Source organism: Musca domestica, unplaced genomic scaffold (genome assembly GCF_030504385.1).
Source record: "Musca domestica strain aabys unplaced genomic scaffold, Musca_domestica.polishedcontigs.V.1.1 19, whole genome shotgun sequence".
Taxonomy (NCBI): Eukaryota; Metazoa; Arthropoda; class Insecta; order Diptera; family Muscidae; genus Musca; species Musca domestica.
In genome coordinates, this window is record NW_026712245.1 from 11,711,601 (window position 1) to 11,732,483 (window position 20,883).

The 20,883-nt window shown below is 38.2% G+C and overlaps 1 protein-coding gene across 3 annotated transcripts in view; it reads left to right on the forward strand.

Annotated features, from left to right (window-relative positions):
* LOC101890368 (sarcoplasmic reticulum histidine-rich calcium-binding protein) overlaps positions 1-20,883 on the forward strand; it is a 73,526-nt gene that overhangs the window by 48,292 nt on the left and 4,351 nt on the right. For all 3 annotated transcript variants that reach the window (XM_059121306.1, XM_059121308.1, XM_059121307.1), the window contains exons 3-5: positions 3,269-3,428; positions 18,135-18,358; positions 20,403-20,872. In XM_059121306.1, coding sequence (XP_058977289.1) covers positions 3,269-3,428; positions 18,135-18,358; positions 20,403-20,872 — 854 coding nt within the window. The remainder of the gene's footprint in view (positions 1-3,268; positions 3,429-18,134; positions 18,359-20,402; positions 20,873-20,883) is intronic.

Sequence of the window (20,883 nt, forward strand, 5' to 3'; positions counted from 1 at the left end):
TTATTTTTAGAATGTAGGATGACAAGTTTTCGATTAAGATACGCTCGATTACACTTTACAAATGAAAGAGGTCCCATATATAGATGTGTTTCACCCGATTTCGAATTTCAAGTGAGCCAGAGATTAAACATTTATCTGTGACAAAAAAAAATTGCAAGGACGCAAGGATACGAGCTTTTAGTTTCTAATTCCGATCCATTCTAAAAACTAGAGAAATCATGGCACAATTACTCAAAGAAGTTAATAATTTAAAATTTTTAATGGAATGAAATTTGAGTAAAAAGCAGACATAAAAAAATGGACAAAATCAATCCTGTTTTTTTTTTAGAAAATACGGACGTACAAAATATTTTACCATAGTAGGGATGTTGGGTATATGTGTACGTTAGGTAAAATTTTTGCTCTGCAGTATTTTGGCCCATTCCTGGTGAAGCGCTTGCTTGAGGTGATCGACACTTTGGTATTTTTTAGTGCCAACCTTGCTTTCCAAATACCCTTGACACAATAGCCCAACGGATTGGTATCCGGAGATTTTGGTGATCATTGTGCGCTGGAAATGAAGAGAGGAACGCCATTTTGTAACCATTCTTGGGTGGCGCGTGCAGAGTCCTGTTGGTCGATTAATACGAGCGGAGAGCGACCATCAGCTGTTATGTCGGCCCACACCATCACCATGACCGGCGTTTGAGTTCTGGTGGCTAACCAAAGGTGCACATTTTCAGCTGACCTCTTTGGCAAGTAAACTGATGGACAACAATTTTTTTTCTCAATGGAGAAAACCAAATTTAGTAGTTCACTACTTTCGCTCTTTTGAGTCTATTTTCTTTCTGTTGCGGTGAAAATCCTTGCCCTTTTTGGAATTTTAACGAGCCATTTTTCGGCCACTGCGACGCGGGGTTGTTTTCTTCCGCCCACTTCCTTGACGTCAGCTACGCTACCAGTATCACGGTAACGAGCGATGGTACGAGACACAACAGATTTATTCACATTTAAATGGTGGAGTGCTCTAACGTTAGCCACTTGTGTTTTTCCAGCCAAATATAAAGAAATCACACTATGACGCTTGAATTCCGAATGAATCACCACAAATGGTACTGCATTAAATACCATTGTTATTGAGCGCATACGAAGAGCCGGAATTCCAAAATGTGCTATTTTAAGTAATATCGGATGATATTTTATATCGAGATAACGTATGTGAGAGATTTTTAAATACTGTGCTGAAGTACTCAAATTAAATACTTGCAACAACTAGTTTCTTCGTTTAATTATAAGTGTGTTCATGCCGACGTCGATATATAGGTACTGTTTTCCATAATGAAATGTTTAACGACTTGATAACCTGTAGTCCGACATTTAAAATTTTAGTATTATTATCAACTATTCGTATGATGTCTTTCGTATCACAACCCAAGACAGCAAAACTTATCAACTTCACCCCATGCTCCAAAAATGCTTTGAGGAGGCTCATTTTCGATTATTTCAAAGGCAATGATAAACTCAGTTATATGGCTAAAAAGATCAGCCTGCACATTTTCAAATATCCTGTGACACTTTGAATAGAATATTCTCGATCGTATGCAAATGGCTCGTCCTTTTGAGCACTAAAAATATAAGTTTGCCTTGAGACTTTATTCTATATGAGTTTATGTTTTAGTATTTCTTTTTCTTTGTCTGTGACTACTCATTAAATGTCCCTTATATGTCTTGTGAAATAAACGAATAAATCCTTTGTCGACCAACATGGTTCTATCGGATTTTCTTTAAAGTGTTGTGACAATTATCCTCTTAATTTTATTCACTTCATTTCCAACTACCTGTGCCCACCACCAGCTGCATGTTTTAAAAAGAATAAAATGTGGTTATCCTTAATGGCGACAATTTAACCAGGCAGCCTTGCACATTCATGAAAAAGAAGCCTTTTCATTATTTTATTTTTTTAACATAAAAATTCAAAACTAAGTTAGTAACACTTTAAGAACGTGGTAATATTAAAAAAAAAAACAATTATCCAGAAAAAAATCTCCACTCTCTTTCAAGTATGCATTTCCAGTTAACTTTAAATGATAAGGAATTTCAAGATCTGATTTCGAGGAATTTAAACGGTAAACAGATTATGTCGACCTCACGTGTTTAACGAGGTATACATTTAAGTCCTCTTGCCACCACACTGTGCTTTTATTTAAGTTTAACGTTTAATGTCCCCCACCCCCCATTACGTATATCCTTGGATGGTGCAACGAATTCTCCAAAAGAATACCAGTGGAAAATCTAGGTTATTTCCTTCCTTAGCTCTTGGACATAACGAGTTAATTGCATTGCAATTGTTCTGCAAAAATCAGAGAGAAAGAGAACATTTCCAAGGATTTTATTATGCAAATAATGGCATGCAGCCACACCCCCAGGAAGACTAAGAAATTCTTATTATTTTTGAAGAAATTTAATTTAACTTAAATTTACACCAAAATGTTGAAAACTATTCTTTTGTAATATCTCCTTGTTCTGGCGCTGTGGAACGAACATCCATCCACCTTGAGCTCTTGGTCACATGACAAACATTTGTTCAACCTTCGCTCCAACTGGTTACAGTAACTTGAGAATGAAAGCTACTTTGGCCAGCAGCTGAACGCTGTTAGTTCATCGATAGTAGATTCCCACTTGTGATTCCCATTTGTTGTGTACTTGACTACTGGTTTTCCTTTGCCTTTGAATGGTGGACGCTCTCCTATGGCCATTGAAACAATCGGAGTGGTGGCAGGAACGGCAACAGCAGTATTGGTTTCTTTGAAGTGATTCCACTTGAGAGTGCTCAATACACGGGAAACGATAAATAATCTTCCATTGCTGGTGCTGGTAGTGGTGGTGTCGATTGTTTTTTGCTGGAACGAATGGTGAAACTTTAGAAAATGGGTCGCACTGGGTGGTTGGAATGTTATCGCAATGTTGCTTCCTTCTTATCAGATATAAGCAATAAATGTCCGTCCCTCTGCCACCTCCAACACTACAAGCTATCATTGCAATCATTTTTCACTCGTGGTGGTGGCGGTGGTCAGTAGTTCTTGTTGTCAGTGCCAATCGAAAACAAAAACAAAAAAGATTGCAGCTGCTACTCATTCCATTCTAAACTGTGTCATTCTCCAAGTGCAAGTGGGTTTGCCAATGGATGACCAACTTGCCTTCACTCTCCCTCCCCCAATTTACTGAGCTCTTGAAATGCTGCCATTGATATTTTTGTAATAGATTATCTCCATCTTCGATTTTCTTGCAGGATGATTATGTCGATGACGAGCCCTATCGCAATGCGGTCGACGAGGAAATGCAAGGTGATGCACCCGGTGTACTGACGGAGCAAAAATACCAGGAACTTGGCAATGAAAAGGGAGTTCAGCAAGCTCGAGAACGCTACATTCAGGAACAAAAGAGGCCAAGTAAGTATCGCTTGTCATAAATGAATGAACTTTTTTTTTGCGGCACCATGAATCAGGGAATCGATCGATGAATGGCAAACTGACAAAATGAGTTAATGAATGAATACGTGCTGCATTCACGCGGGCACACACACACAAACACTCACGCACACATGCCTGTCGTTGTGTTCATTACGCATTCAGGCATTGTTCATTGTTCAGTCGCTTTTATTTGCATTTAGAAGTAATTAATTGTCGCTTCATAAAACACTGTTTTATTATCCAGATGCGGTATCGGACCTTAAATGGCCACGATTGGAGGAATGTCGTCTTAATTGCTTGCTATTCAAATTAGACGTGATGAAGATATGCCAGCAACAGATTAATTAACCGGCAATGATTCGCTCGATTGTCTGGTGTCTGGGCCAACTATTTGTGGCCACAATTCCTGAACGAAAGGTTAATTTGTGGGTTAACTTTGGATTTTCATGCGATATATAAAGGCGATGAAGAAATATGCTGCTTTGTATTGCAGAGAGTGTTGAATGTTGTCCTATTTCTTAGTTATACCATCGGCTTAATGGGTACAGAGGGTACCATATGAAAAGAGCAAAAATGTGATTCATAAAAAAAGTTAAATAGTATCAGTCGGTTTTGCCGACAGGTATATACCCTCAGCCAATGTTCGATTATTTCAATATATTTTGACCCTCTGTGGAGTGGGCTCTGAAGGAATGTTCCAATATTGTCCATTTCACATCGGACCTAAATAATTATGATATAAATATTGCGACGTGCCATGTTGGGGCAATATCGGGTAACTCCTTCACTTTATATGAGACATGTGATAATTTTTAAAAAATGTTGAAATGTGCGTTGTTTTTCAAAATCTTGAACCATATGTGGGGGAGGTACCAGAAGAAATTGCCCGATCTCTATCATCTATATAACAGATCTTGTTTTGATGTTCGTATTGCGATGTACCAAGTCTGAATGGAATCGGATGTTAATTTCGCTTTTTATGAGCTTCATGGATGCTCAAAAATGTGACCCTTTGGGGGAGGAGGTACCAGAAGTGGAGTGGACCGATATATCCAATCGTCACAGCAGATCTTGTGTTAGAAATAATGGAATGTGTGAAATATAAAGAGAGCCAGAGGCTGGTCGCTTTGGTTATTCAAAACTTTGATCCTTTGTGGGGGAAGTACCAGAAGGAATGGTTCGATCTATACCATCTTTATAACAGATCTTGTGTTGATGGAAATATTGAGATGTGTCAAGTATAAATTGAATCTGTAATTAATTTCGTATTGTATTAGCTTCATGGATATTTAAAATGTTGATTCTTTGAGGGGAAGGTACCTGAAGGAGTGGACCAATATATTCCATCTTCACCCCTGACCTTGGGTGGTAATAAAAATATTGCGATGTGCGTAATTTGAAGACAATGGGAGTCTACATCACATTTTATAAGAGTTATAATTATTCAATATTTTGTCCCTTTGTGGGGGAGGTACACCGTACCTTGCACTGATACAAATATTAGGATTTGCAAAGTTGGAGCAAAATCGAGTAATCCTTTTTCTTTCTGTGCACTAAATTATTATGTTTCAAAATGTTGACCTTTTGTAGGGCGGTACCTGAAGGAGTGGACAGATATTGCCTATCTCCGAAATCGATATAAGTTTGACAATAATATTACGAGGTACCTGGTTTGGATTAAATCGAAAAATCCCATCGAGAGTTTTCGCGTCCAACAGCCAGCAGGCAGACAGACGGACATCGCTAGATCCTAACGGATTTGGTCCAAATAGACCTAGGGTCTAAAACTGTTATTTCGAAGAGGTACGTTTTGGCCATATCAAATAATGTATACCCGCTCTAGACATATGGCTGAGGGTATAAAAACTTAAATCTCGAAAAGTGGGAGAGATATGCCGGCTCAGAAAAACACTAATTGTTAACTTCTTCTTCAATTCACAATTTTGTATAAATATAACACGAACAGAATATCTTCAAACTTTGGCACCTCTAAAAGTGGGACATATTGACCCATTTTTTTCGGTGAGTTCCGAGAAACAGCCAGAACTTTAAAGAAAGTTATAGAGGGAACGGAATCCATGATTTTACTCACTTATGGCACATTGCATCAAGTGTCCTGAATTTAAATGTTAATAACTCTAAATAAAGTAAAAACGCTTATTTCCGGTCAGATCGAACATTTAATATACCCTACTATGGGGTTAGGAAATCCTCTCGCAGTTTAAGGTGTACTCCTTCGAAGGATGAAAAATTCACTAAAAGTCCTCACAACTACATAGACAATTTCAGCTGCGGTTTATGGTATATTGCGAATTTCAAATACCCACATTGAAAGTATGCTTTTGAACAATGTGGCTAGAATCATCAACATACTTAATACCTGAGCATACCGTAATATGGGGGTAAATGAAAATATTCTATCATCGGAGGAAGACCTTATTTCTAACCATAAATATCCAATTTTAAATAAAATCGTTGGAAAATATTGCTAAAATCGCCAAAATACTGAACATGTGGCATTTATAAATTTAGAAGTCTATAAGAAAACGTGGGCCATTGCGACATCTAAATATCAAATTTTCGTAAGAAAGTGTTTGTGAAATCGTCAAAATACCGATTATCAGGAGGTACCCGTATATGGTATGATCTAGTAAAAAAAAATCATGCAAAAAGTACTAAAATTGTCAGAATAGTAATAATCTTGAGAAGGAGAAATTGTAAATTATGGTGAATTTCCTTTAAGGTGAAAAGTTCCTCGATTTGGCCCTGATTTAGCACATTCTAATATAAAATTTTATTCAGACTTATATCTACATATATTAGGTTCACACCGTTCTTCATCGGTGTTAAGATTCTGGGCCCAAAATTGCTTTGAACGAATATACGTAACTATCAAAGTTAGTAACCGGAAAAATTGTCAGCATTTCCCAAATTTAGATTCAACTTAGGTTAATTTTAAATATGGACCTTACCGTTCTACTCTTTCTGATACCACAAATCGTAAACATTGAAATCTTTGTTCCCAATTTAACTGAACATTCCCCATCATAAAATTGTGTGAAAAAGAATTTATCAGCTTATCTAAGAATTTTCATAACACACTAGATCTTTTCTCATGAAAATTAAAAAGAAAAATCCTCCCATGTCCCAAAGCCTCTTATTTTTCGCTTCACGTCAATTTAAAAGATTCCCAATGATTATCGCCTTTTTTTGAAATCAAACGATTGGAAAATGAAAAAGTGCATTATCAGGCAACAGTAAACCGTTAATGTTGTAACAACATTCGTACAAGCCATAAACACACATACTTTGTCAATAATATGTATGTATGTATATATGTACATATATTACAAAATACATGTTTTTGTTTGTTCCTCCTATCATCCGTGTGATCACACAACAATATAGCACTTCGACCAGAAGGAACATCTGTTTGACTAACGTATCTCTCTCTCTTTCGCTCTGGTCGACAACTAACCTCCGGGACGGGTAAGGAAAAACATGGAATAAAAGACAAGTTAAGAATCTTTTGCTCCGTGTCTTTTAACCACATTGCCTGGCAAAGCTAATATAACCACGAGAACATAATCATTAACATGGCTTAGCTATTGTTTTTGTTTCTTTTGCGTTATCGTATTCACACTCTGCTACCAAAGACCTAGATGTCTTGCGACAATACAACAATGGACATTGGGGTGGTAAATGACGTTAGTTGTGGGAAAATTCGAAGATATAGACCTCAAAGTAATATCAAGTAAATATACATAAACAATTGCAATGAAATTGTTGTGATTGTTATCAGTCATCCAATGTTCGATTATTAAAATATATTTTGACTTCTGTTATGATTGTTTAAATTGTTGACCCTCTCTGGAGTAGTTTTCGAAGGAATGGGCCAATATTGACCATTTTGTATCGCACCTAAATCAATATGATATAAATATTGCGATGTTCAAGGTTTGGACCGTATTGGTTGCTTCCTGCTCTTTGTAGGATATTTTTCGAAAATGTTGAAATATAAATGTGAAATATACTTATATAGTGAAACAATTAGTGATACGAGAAAAAAAATCAAAAAATATCCAATTTTATGCAAAATCATTCCATATTCATCTTAGGTTTTTGGTTATGAGAAATATATATATATATATATATATATATATATATATATATATATATATATATATATATATATATATATATATATATATATATATATGTATGTATGATGGAAATATTGAGATGTACTAAATCTGAATGGAATCGGATATTAATTTCGCGTTTTATGAGCTTCAGGGATATTCAAACTTTTTACCATTTGTGTGGGAGGTGCCAGAAGGAGTGGACCGATATATCTCATCTTCACATCAGATCTTTACTTTGTAGAAATAATGGGATGTTTAAAATATGAAAAGAAACGGATGCATATTACGGGTTTTATAATCGTTTTGGTTATTCAAAACTTCGACCGTTGTGGGGGAGGTACCAGAAGAACTGGTTCGATCTCGACCTTCTTTATAATAGATCTTGTGCTGATACAAGTATTCATATGTGCCAAGTCTGAATGGAACCGGATGTTAATTTAGCGTTTTATGACCTTAATGGGTATTCAAAATGATGACCCTTTGTGGAGGAGGTATCAGAAAGAGTGGACCGATATATTCCATCTTCACACCAGGCCTTTAGTTAATAAAAACATTGTAATTTGAAGACAATCGGAGTCCTACATCACATTTTATTAGAGATATAATTTTTCAAAATTTGGTCCCTTTGTGTGGGAGGTACTTGGTAGAGTGGACCGATATTGTCCATTTTCGCTTTTGACCTAACACTGATTCAAATATTAGGATTTACAAAGTTGGAGCAAAATCGGTGCACTAAAATTGGACCAAATCAGATACTCCCTTCGAGAGTCATCATGCCCACCAGCCAGCCAGACAGACGGGCGGACGGAGGGCATTGCTAGATCGACTCCAAATGTCCCGAAACGATTTGGCGCAAAGAGAACTAGGGTCTAAAATCATTATTTCGATCTGCAGCCATATGGCTGAGGGTGTAACAATGTGGTTAAAAAAATAAAGCTATATACTTAAGGCTACTTAAAATCGGGAGAAGTCTTTATACCCATTATCTGGCTTTATTGTAAAACGTCGACCTTTCACCAAGTGGAAGTACTCGATGACAAATCCCAATATAAAATTATATCTAAATAATTTCAAAAACCGGGTCCAAACTTCTTAAATTGCTAAGATATGCCGGAATAGGCCAAGAAACTTTTTTCAAACTTTCGACATATGAAGGTACCCCAAATCGTTAGTGTTTTGGCGAACTTTTTTAAAAACTAAACATTTCGAATTTTTAATGGCCCAAGAACCTTGAAACCAAAAATTGGAAATACCACCTGAAGTACTTTGACAGTTTTTATGACATTTTCAACGAAATTAGAGATAAGTAAAAAATTAAAAATCTGAAATGTTCTGTTATTTGCCTCATATAATGGTAACATCTAACTTCCAACTGACTTGGATAATGTGGTACTTTAAGATGGTATTTAATATAATGTGGCATTTTAAGAAAAATGTTCCAAAACGGTATATTGATATTCATATTTTTAGAGAATAGAGCTTCGCCGAATACTGTATTTCGGCGATATTACAAATAACAGGATATCTTTTGCTTCAAGCCAAAAGCTGTCGCTTGTGACCAATTTGCTTCACTATAACCGAAATACACATACCAAGAATTAGTTTGAGGGGGTGTTAGCGAACAACCCATTATTTAAAAAAGTTTTTCGGTATACCCCAATAAATTCAAAGTCATGTATGGCCATTAACTTGTATCAAGTGACTTTTTTCAGTTTTTGTTTCCAAAGAATCTATACGAACACAAAGTCATCATCAGCTTCAGCTTCCTCGTGGTTCAACACTGCCAACATGTCGTTTACATTTATCATGACCAGTGAACAGCGTCGAGATGAATCATACTTTGCATGCGAAACGCAATTGGCGTAGAGGGGCCGAAGGTAGGACAATAATGACTTTTCTGAGAGGGGAAATCGCAGCTGATCTTCAGGTCGATTATTGTCAACTGTTCACCAAACCATTCATGAATGGTATTGACACTGAACTCGGGATTGACAACAACGACAGACAACCAGACGAACAAACAAAATGAGAAAATATTTCGTTGTTGCTGTCATTGTAATTGTGGAAATGCTTCGAATTCGACTTCGCCAGCACCACTACCGTAACCACAAATAATTGCCAAGTAATTTTCAAGATTTTGTTGTCGTCTCTCGAGATGACTTTTGTTGCAACAACGGGTTAGGCGTTTGGCTTCCACATTTCAATTGCATTCAAACTAACACACAGACATACACACAAATGCAATAGGTATCATACATTGTATGCGCATGGCTAAATGGATGAATAGATGAATGAATAGCTGGGAGATGTCATTGATGACTTGCTGCATAATTTTACTACAGTTACAGCTAATTGTGAATTGACAACTGCGAAATGGAGCAAATTATTGAGTGTATGTGTGTGTGTGTGAGTATATGTTGTCAGGAATAATGTTAATCAATTAACATGTCAGTTTTGTAACGTCGAACAGTCGAAGAATAGCAAACGTTTGACGTTCATTATTTTGCCTTGATTTGCACCAGTAAATTTCAGTGAGTCGAAGTGGGCGAAACACTAAACTAACTACAACGCATAAATATCGACTAAAAATTCTGATACTGTTCAAATTGTAGTGTAGTGCAGAAAATATCATATTTGTATAGACTTGAGGAAAATATTTTCTGTAAGGGGCATATCTTTGCAATAGCTTAAATCTTATCATGTTATATAAGGACTGTACCAATATAATTCATGCCAGTAGCGTTATAACTCAATAAGAACGCCAGATACAAAAATTTGTTAAAATTAAGTGGAAATGTGACTGCAGTGTACACAATTCGAATGGTCGACTCACCTTCATCAACTAACTATTCCCGAAAAAATCAAAAGTTCTCTAGCAATTTGTAGAGCTTTCCAGTAATACAGAAAAGTTTAGTAATTTTCAAACCTCAACATTAAATGATGCGAAATATACCTCAAAATATTGGTGTCCCGTGGTCAAGGCCTTATAAAAGACCCACAATGTCTGCACATGCTTTGACACATTCCTTAAAAAAATAAGTGAATAAGGACATTTTGTAAATTTCGAATGGAATTTTTTACATACAGGGTATGATAAAAAAAACTGCAAACAAAATTTACATTTTTTTTTAAATTGATTCAATTAAAGCCAAAAATATCGGAAATAGCATCACATTTTAGAATTAGTTTAGATTTGTTCGAAATGGTCACCTTTGGCACGAATTATGGCTTTGAAACGGCCAATGAAAGCGTCACACGCTGCCCGAATGTTGCTCTGCGGTATTTTGGCCCATTCCCGGCAAAGCGCTTGCTTGAGGTAATCGACACTTCGGTGTTTTTTAGTGCCAACCTTGCTTTCCAAAATACTTCAGACACAATAGTCCAACGGATTGGTATCCAGAGATTTTGGTGGCCGTTCTCATTTTGTAACCATTCTTGGGTGGTGCGTTTCTTTTATTCCAATGCCACGGTCGATTAATACGAGCGGAGTGCGACCATCGGCTGTTAAGGTGGCCCACACCATCACCATGGCCGGCGCTTAAGTTCTGGTGGCCAACCGAAGTTGCACATTTTCAGCTGACCTCTTTGGCAAGTAAACACGATCATTTTGTTTGTTTACAAACTGCTGGACAACGAATGTTTTCTCATCGGAGAAAACCAAATTCGTCAGTTCACCACTTTCGGCCAAGCGAAGCTACTCCTTAGCTCTTTTGAGTCTATTTTCTTCCTGTTGCAATCTAAGTTCTTGCACTTTTTGCAATTTCAATGGCTTTACCCCGAACTCGTTTTTCAATATTTGCCGAATGGAATATTGCGACATGTTTAGCTCACGAGCCATTTTTCGGCCACTGCGACACTGGCAACATCACAATTCGAACCTTATTCAGAATATTTATTTTACAAAAAAAGTGAAAAAAAGTGATGGACTGTCGTAGGACTTTTTGGATCCGGCTAGATGAGATATTAGATATTTCAAAATGTTTCCGTTTTTAGGGACTCGAAATTATCATTTTTCAACTTTAAACATTTTAAATAATACAAAATAGTTTCAAAAATGTTCAACAGGGTTTCTATTTTATTGAGGTGTTAGAGTTGCCTGACTTCTCCCTTCAAATCTTTCCCGATTACCTTGTTTATTTCGTATTCAATGAGTTATGGCATCACTTTCAAAGGGAAAATTAAAGTAAGCAGAAAAGACCATGTGAAAATCAGATCCAACAAATGTCCATAAATCTCCGCGTGGACCTAGAAAGAGACATGTCGAAGAGGAAAGATCCGTCTCTAAGTCCATAGAAGAGAAAAATTAACATCATTACCACGTGATGTGAAACATTATTTCAACCGCATTCAAGATTGAGTTCAGCAATTCAACAAATTGACTTCAGATTTGATATATTTAAGGTTTCTCGCATTTTTCAAAAGTAACGACAACTTAACTTAATTTTTAAACCCTTTCAACACTTGGAGTATGTTTTTAATCAACATAACACAAACATGGCTCATCCGAATTTTTGAATTAGATTAGTCAGTGACATTTTCACATGACGTATACCTAATATTTCTCGGTCCATTAAAAACAATACGTATACGCCCATATAGCACACTTTTCGTATAACAAATAAAAAACATCGAAACAAAATATTTCAGACAAATTCCCGTAGTATTTTAATATTAGCCGGATATTCGTAGCCATCTCTACAGTGCTTTAGTAACAAATCAATGGAAGCTATTTCCCCAAATGAAATTTGCAAGCAAACTATTAACACAAGAATGGGAACTTATCCATTTCAAATAAAATCATCACGCATGCATGCTAGCGCATGTTGTGAATGTGTGCCACTGGGTAATGTCACTTGCAAATGTTGTCACACTTTTCATTCCCCGAATCTCGAAAATGGACTCTGGGTGGTGACACCAGCAAATGCTTGCCAAAAGAAGAGACGCATGACACGGACTCTGACTTTATTTCAAGCAAGAAATCTATGGACCTGCCTGCCTAAATAGTCCATTGAAAGAGACAGTCCGAATCGAGATGCCTCGATGACAACCAAAGTGGGTTATTTCGCTTCGCATAGAGGCAGTTTTACTTTTCACCTGCCATTTTGGCAAATCATCATTGCTGTTGCTGCTGCCGTGGATGTCTGCCCAAATGTCTGCATTTTCTGATGTGAAATGAACTGAGTTGGTCGCATGTGTGACGTTGTCATTATCATTCAGGTGGACAATCTTAAGTCGTCGCTTTGGGACAATGGAAGTTGACAGCGTGGCTACCGTAAACTATAATTGTGGCCAAAACGCCTGCTGATAACCAGTTGTGGAAAATGTGTGTGTGTGTGTATTTTGTTCGATGTTTAGGTAATCCTCTTAATTATTGTCACAGCGTATCTGTCTGTCTGTCTGTCGGTCTGTCCGCCCATCCGACAACTCTTATGAAAATTGGTACTTTGATCAGTGATTGGCGATTGTGTGTCACACGATATGGGGGCATTGCATTGCGGATTTGTGGATATGTAAATGATGTCCATAAAACAAAAACATTGTTGGTTGGCTGCTCGCCTGCCTGGCTGGCCTGCCGGCTGCTGTTGCTGATACCTCCTGACAACGACAGCAGCAGCAGCAGCAACAATTGCTCTTCGAACATATCAAATGCATGGAAAATAAATGTGCCCAATGCCCCGACACAAGAAGTCCCATTTATCAGCAGAGTCTGCAATAATTTATGTTATAACAACGATCCAATCCGATCCGATCGATCCGAATTGGCAGTGAGGCAATCATTCGCCGAACCGGGCCTAGCAGTGTGCCAACATAGCAAAATAGAGTCATAAAACGTCACTTATCACGTATTAGACGCGTTTGCATATACAAATAGCTGAGAAGAGTCTGCGGCAGCGATAGCCTCCTTTGGTTGGTTATTCAGCTGCTAAGCAGCAGAACTCATGCTGGCCAACTATAGTCTATCGCCATTTGTCGGTGAGAGCAGCAGCCGTGGCAGCATCTGAGCTTGCCTCAATTACCCACAAAGACTTAACGCCCATTTTGCCTGTTCGTTTCGCTCAAGCAAATTAGAGAAAGCAGCTTTTTATTATTCGCTGCCATATGACGCTTGCGATGCACAATTTCTTGTTGTTACCGTTGATGGTGGCTAATTAATGGGGTATGCCGAAAGATACCAGACAAAAAAAGTTAAAATATATTCCAAAAGAAACATACCCAACGACACACTTTTTATAAATCGGATAACTAACCTATAAGTTTGACAAGAACATTTCGATCGGGACAAGTGGGTATATTCTGTCCATTTTGTATGGTCGTCGGATAACATTTAGCGGTTTAGGTTTTCTGATGATTTTAGGGAAATTATTCAACGGAATTGATTCAAATTTGGTATTTAAGGTTTGTAATGGGTACTACAGCCTCTGACAAAAAAAGGTCCACGTCTTCGTATAACCACCATATAACGATTCTTCCCGATATTCGGTATTTTGATGATTTTAGCAACTTTATACACCTGAATTGTTTTACCGTTCGTACTCGAAGTTTGTAATGGATACTTCAACCTATGACAGACAATTGTCTATGCAGGCCCACGTCCACTTTGCATACCCTACATATAACGGCACGTCAGTTTTTTCGGTATTTTTATATATATATTATATTAGCGACATTATTCAACGGGGTTGGTTTAAATTTCGTATGTGAAGGTCTTCATATAGCCCCCATATATAGCGGTTTTCATTCAAACGATATTTTTCGGAAAAATTTTAAGTTTTTGCAGTTTCTTCCAGATGGTGGAGGATAAATACCCTGATGTTGATATCGTATACACTATATAGCCAGATTTCGGAAATGTAGCAGAAACTATAAAGAAATCTTGCTTGGTGAAAACATCCGACCTTTGGAAATCAATGCAAATATAAATTTGGAAATTATTTGCAATTTATGTCGAACAATTTCATTGATGACTTCTTTGCCAGCCCGGCCAATTGTCTTCTACGACACACTCTAATATACTTGCATTTTATCATCCGCATACAACACATGTATGTAGATCATTTGCAGCTTATAAAGATCATAAATGTAGACAAACTGCCTAACAGAGGAGCAGCAATCTGCGAAATCGATCAAATGTTAGATGGCGATCGATAGTTTGAAAATCATTCATTAGATTTGCCACCCATTATTTTCATCTATGCCACCCAAGTCAAAGGAATTTGCCACCATGAATTTGTGGCAACTTCTCAACACACACACACACACAAATGGTTGCACTCACACACTCATACACACACAGAAAACATGACACCCATCGAGTCAAGTATTAGGCGAAAATTTCCTCAATTATGTTATTGGTATTCGAGAAAACGTCTTACAATATTGCCACAACGATGATAACTTGCCACATGTTGCAAGTTAGCAGATTTGATTAGAAGACTGCATACAACAAGACCAACAACGAAAGCAACACAAAAATTATAGTCATGTTGAAATCATTGTGTAAATTTTGCCGGAGGGTATCTCGTGATCATTCCAACAACTGGTATTTGGAAAATGTTTGTCCAACCACACAAGACGATCAGGCGAATGTGTGTAAGAGAGAGAGAGAGAGAGAGAGAGAGAGTAATGGGAAAAGGGAAATATTTTGCTTGAATGATAAATAACTACACCCTCGTAATACATAAGGCTATCGGGCAAATGAAATAGTCCTAAACATGGGATATATAGGGTGAAATGAAAAAAAAAAAAACTGCAACCAACTTCAGACTGCTGTCATTTCTAAGCCACTCGTCCGACAGCTGTTAAAATTATTCCAGTGACAGCTCATTATATTGTTTACAAGCGTACAAAAGTATTTTGGTGAGAATTTTCCAGAAAAAAAATTATTCGCCATGGAATTCAAGCGTGATAGTGTGATTTCTTTATATTTGGCTGGAGAACCACAAGTGGCTTTCGATAGAGCACTCCAGCAGTTAAATGTGAACAAATCTTTTGTGTCTCGTATCATCGCCCGTTACCGTGATTCTGGTAGCGTAGCCCGACGTCAAGGATGTGGTCGGAAGAAAACAGCAACATCAGCAGAAATGGTTCGAAAAATCAAAGAAGCGACTTGATGGAAACACTCGTCGCAGTGGCCGAAAAATGGCTCGTGAGCTGAACATATCGCAATATTCCATTCGAAAGGTATTGGAAAATGAGCTCGGGGTAAAGCCATTGAAATTCCAAAAAGTACAAGAACTTACACCGCTAAAAAAGAAAACAGACTCAAAAAAGCTAAGGAGTTGCTTAGCTTGGCCGAAAGTGGTAAACTGCCGAATTTGGTTTTATCCGATGAGAAAACATTCCCTGTCCAGCAGTTTGTAAACAAACAAAATGATCGTGTTTACTTGTCAAAGAGGTCAGCTGAAAATGTGCACCTTCGGTTGGCCACCAGAACTCAAGTGCCGGCCATGGTGATGATGTGGGCCGGCATAACAGCCGATGGTCACTCTCAGTCAGAATAAATGCAAAATATATTATCCCGAAAATATTCTGTATTAAAGCCTTGGGCACGCAAACATTTTGTCGGCAGACCTTGGACATTCCAATAGAATGGTTACAAAATAAGGTCCCTCACTTTATTTCCGGCACACAATGGCCACCAAAATCTCCGGATATTAATCCGTTGGACTATTGTGTCTGGAGTATTTTGGAAAGCAAGGTTGGCACTAAAAAATACCAAAGTGTCGATCACCTCAAGCAGGCGCTTCGCCGGGAATGGGCAAAAATACCGCAGAGCAACATTTGGCCAGCGTGAGATGGTTTCATTGGCCGTTTGAGGGCCATAATTCGTGCCAAAGGTGACCAATTCGAATAAATCTGAACTAAATCTAAAAATTGATGCTATTTCCGAAATTTTTTGCTTTAATTCAATAAAATTTGAAAAAAATGTAAAAATTATGGCGTTTGGCTTTGTTGCAGTTTTTTCTCTCACACTGTATTTAAAATATGGATTTTGTTTATTTTTATTGGAATCCATTTTCCGACTTGACTTGACTTATCGATGATAATCGATGAGGTCCCCTCACCAGCAATACTCGAACGTACTCTTCTTTTTGACGTTAATAGTATAGTGCCGATCGCCAGAAGAACTTGTCATAACAATAATCTTTGATTCTAAACTTACTCTGTAGAATTAGAGAGCCTACAAGTCCTTTCGACTGTTTTGAAACATATAAAAGTAATGCTTTTTTTAATTGCGATACTTTTTTAATCATCCGCCAAATTCTTCGCCGAACATTCACCCCCATCTCGCTATCGCCCATCCCGGAAAGCTGTTCATATTCTAATAACATCAAAAGCCATTAAAAGACAAGCAAACAAAATTGCCAAAGTTCAAATTCTTTGAACTGCTTTATGTTCTCTGGCCAATAAACTTGTTGTAACTCTTGGTGTTGTTGGAGTTGTTGTTCATGTGGCTTTTAAATGTTTACACTCGCCAGTGATGGACAAACTTGAATCAGACTCCCATGAGCTTGCTTAATCCGCCTCGGCCATTAAACACATTTGCCGGATAAAAGGTATTTACTGTTAGAAATTAATTACGCTAATGCCAGAATCGTATGGAACCCCAACAACAACAACAACGGACCCATGGACAAAATGCATAATCGATCAATGGACTGCCGTTACCAGGAACTCAATGAGCAGCCAGCCATCAAACATTCACTTGGCTAGACACGCAATGATTTTATGCACTCATTTGTTGAATGGCTATCTGGCTGGCAGTTTGGCTGGTTGACTGACTGAGTGGCCGTCTTGAGGCCTGGGACATGCATACCTTCACTTTAATGCATAATTTTGTGTAAATGACCGCCTCCACAGCAGCACAGCCGCGGCGGCAGAATGACCAGGAATAAACCATGGAAACCTGGAAAAGGAGACGATCTGAATCTAGGAGCTAATTCTGGAAAATGCAAATTATATGACACGGCTGTTAAAGCGCCTGCGTACGCCGCATTGCACGGCTGTCAAGCTGACAATAGGCCAGGCTTGCTAGCCCTAACAATGCCGTGTTTCTTGTTTTTATTTTAAGCTAGAAAAACATAAACTTCATGAGAATGGCTAGGCTTCGAACAATGCCATGTTGTTGGGCATTCGGTAGGAAGGGACTGGCCATTTCATTGCTAAGTGTTCGTAATAAAGTTGTCCTTGTTGTGCGCATGCGCATGGATAGGTAGGTAATTTCCAGGCTATGCCATAAATATGCCCGCTGCCAATGACTATTGAGATGAGTTATGCTGACATCTGGCTGGCCGTTTAGATGGTCGGTTTTCTGCTTCACTGGCTGGCCAACCGGCCGCCTGACTGATTGAGTGAGTTGTTGCAGATTTAACTCCTCCACATTACTGAAAGTGCCAACTCACAAAGATCACCAACGCTGGTCTGAATTGCATATTCTTAGATTTGGTGTTCTGCTGTGTGTTGTTGTTGTTGTTGTTCTTTTATGTTTATGACTTGATTTTATTTATTTTCTTTTCTTTTGTCTCCTCCTTTTTCGCAGGAACTCCACACGAACTGGCCACAGAACATTGGCAACGCATGATACATGCCACCAAATGTCGGAAGCCAATGCCACGCGTTATACCCGTTTCGAACAATACCTCGAAACGCTACGAGCCTTATGCCACGATTTTGCACAGATGTGGAGAAGATACTGGCTGCTGCGGTTCCACGGCCAGTGTCTGCACGGTGAAGCGACAAGAAGTTGTCATGGTCTATGTATTTGTAAGTATTTCAATTCCATATTTGAGTTGATTGCTGTCCAAGTGGCCCGTGTGTCTATCTCTCGGCCGGGCCTTCATAAATTGTTTGACAAATTGTTTGAATATGAAATTCCGAAGGCGTTGTGATAAATATACCCATTTTATGAAAAATAACAACGGAAGAAAAACAGAATAGATCGATCCGACATGCACATGTGCCAGATGGGTTTATAAAAAAAAGAAAGATTTTCTTTGGGATTTGATCTGGAATAGATGGGTAAAGACTACGGAAAGGGTAATAACGTTTAATGAAAGAGAAGGGAGTTAAATAAAATAAAAGTCAAGTTTCCTCATCCCTCTCGTTTAAAAATCTAGAGAAACCTTATTCTAAAGAAAGTACAGGGTGAGGTAAAAAACTGCAACTAATTCAAACGCCATCATTTTAAAATTTTTCTTTTTTTAATTGCATTGACTGAAAGTAAAAAATGTCGGAAGTAGCATCAAATTTTAGAATAAATTTAGATTTGTTCGAATTGGTCACCTTTGGCACGAATTATGACCTTCAAACGGCCGTCACACGCTGCCCGCTGCGTTATTTTGGCCCATTCCCGGCGAAGCGCTTGCTTGATATGAACGACACTTTGTTATTTTTTAGTCCCAACCTTGCTTTCCAAAATACTCCGGATACAATGGTCCAACGGATTGGTATCCGGAGATTTTGGTGGCCATTGTGCGCTGGAAATGAAGCGAGGAACCTCGTTTGTAACCATTCTTGGGTGGCGCGTGATGGTGCTGGGTCCTGTTGGAATGCCCAAGATCTGCGGCAAAAAAAAAACAGCAGTGATCCACATGGCATTTTTCAAAATTCTAGCTATACTTCTTCGAAAATAGTACCATTGGTACCATTTTAATATCCCAGAAGTAAAGCAGCTAAGTTCGGCCGGGCCGTACTTATAATAACCTCCACCATATGGAAGGAACTTGAAAAATTTAAATAAAAAATCTTAAAACTACCATTTAAATGAAAACCGTTATATGGGTGCTATAGAAGATGTGAACCTGTGAATAGGCTTTAGTTCCCATTACGAAATACCGAATACGGGGAGGTACCTTTTTATGGGGGCTATATGAAAACGTGGACTGACATGGCCCGTTTACGAACTTAACCTACCGGAAAAAATAGGCATGTATGCAAAATTTTAGCCTTCTACCTCAATTCGTTCAAAAGATATCGCGATTACAACAGACGGACAGATAGACCGATGGACATCGCTTAGACATGTCCATCCAGACATGATCCAGAATATATTTACTTTGTAGGGTCTGTGATAAATATTTCGAGGAATTACAAACGGAATGGCAAAGCTAATATATACTTCCATAGGTGTAGGGTATAAGAATGCCTTCAGATGAACATTATTGTATTCGAATCCGTATCCTTACTTCGACAGTAACATTTCCTTAAAGAAATTTCAAGACTCAAGCTTCTGCAGTCATTTTGCAGTTTTTATACCAGTAGTGGAATTCTCTAAGTCATTTTTGAGTTACCGAATCGCACTACAGAGGTCACTTCTTAGCGTATGGTACAGTAGACTAATTTTTAAAATTCCAGATATAACCATACAATATTTCATACTTATCAGTACCTCTTCACCTCACCTGTCTTGTTTCGCTCTAATTGCAACCTACATGCGAAACTTCAATATCCTAGATTTTAAAGACAGAATTGCAGTCTTTTCTACTTTATAGCTCCAAAGCCTTATCTCACGCCTATGCAGCGATAGTAAGCAATCTCTCAAGTATCTTTAACATTTCGAATTTTGCAGTTTCTTTTAGAATCTCAACCAAACTAACTTATTACACCAGCCTCGTAAACATGCATTCACTGTTTTATTGGAAAAAATAACATATTCATACGAATCGATAGGACTAAATACGATCAGATCGTTGGTGTCCGACATGATGCCGCTTTTTTAGTGGCTTCGTCTCTGAATCTTAATAATTATTTAAATGACTCTCATCTTCAACCACTTGGCATGCCTTTTTTATTTATTTTCTGTTTCCAGTCCTATGACTTTAATTATCGCAAAGAAATCGAGGCGTTACCAATGCAGAACCACACCGAGTGTCATTGTGTCAATCGCGCCAGTTTGCAGTATGAATCGATGCCACGTGGTAAAAGATCTGGTTCATGGCAGCATCATCATCCTCGATCGTCACAATTGCAAAAACCTCCGCATCATCACCAGCACAAGAGCCATCTACAAGCGAGCGCAGCGGCCGCGGCATCGCCAATGTCTCGATCAGATATAACATCGCCAGGGCAGCCGCAGTACCATCACTATTCAGAGAATATGCTTAGTTGTCATTGTCCTCGACATTTTAGTGCCTTGGAAGAGGATGTTGAACGCTACGCTCATCTGCCTCGACCACACACGGTTGTGACGCGCAAATGCCGCTGTGATTGCTTGGCGAATAATCCCACATGTCTGCGGTTTAAGCATGGCGAAGAAGGATTCGCCCTGGAAGATCGCAAGTAAGTAACGT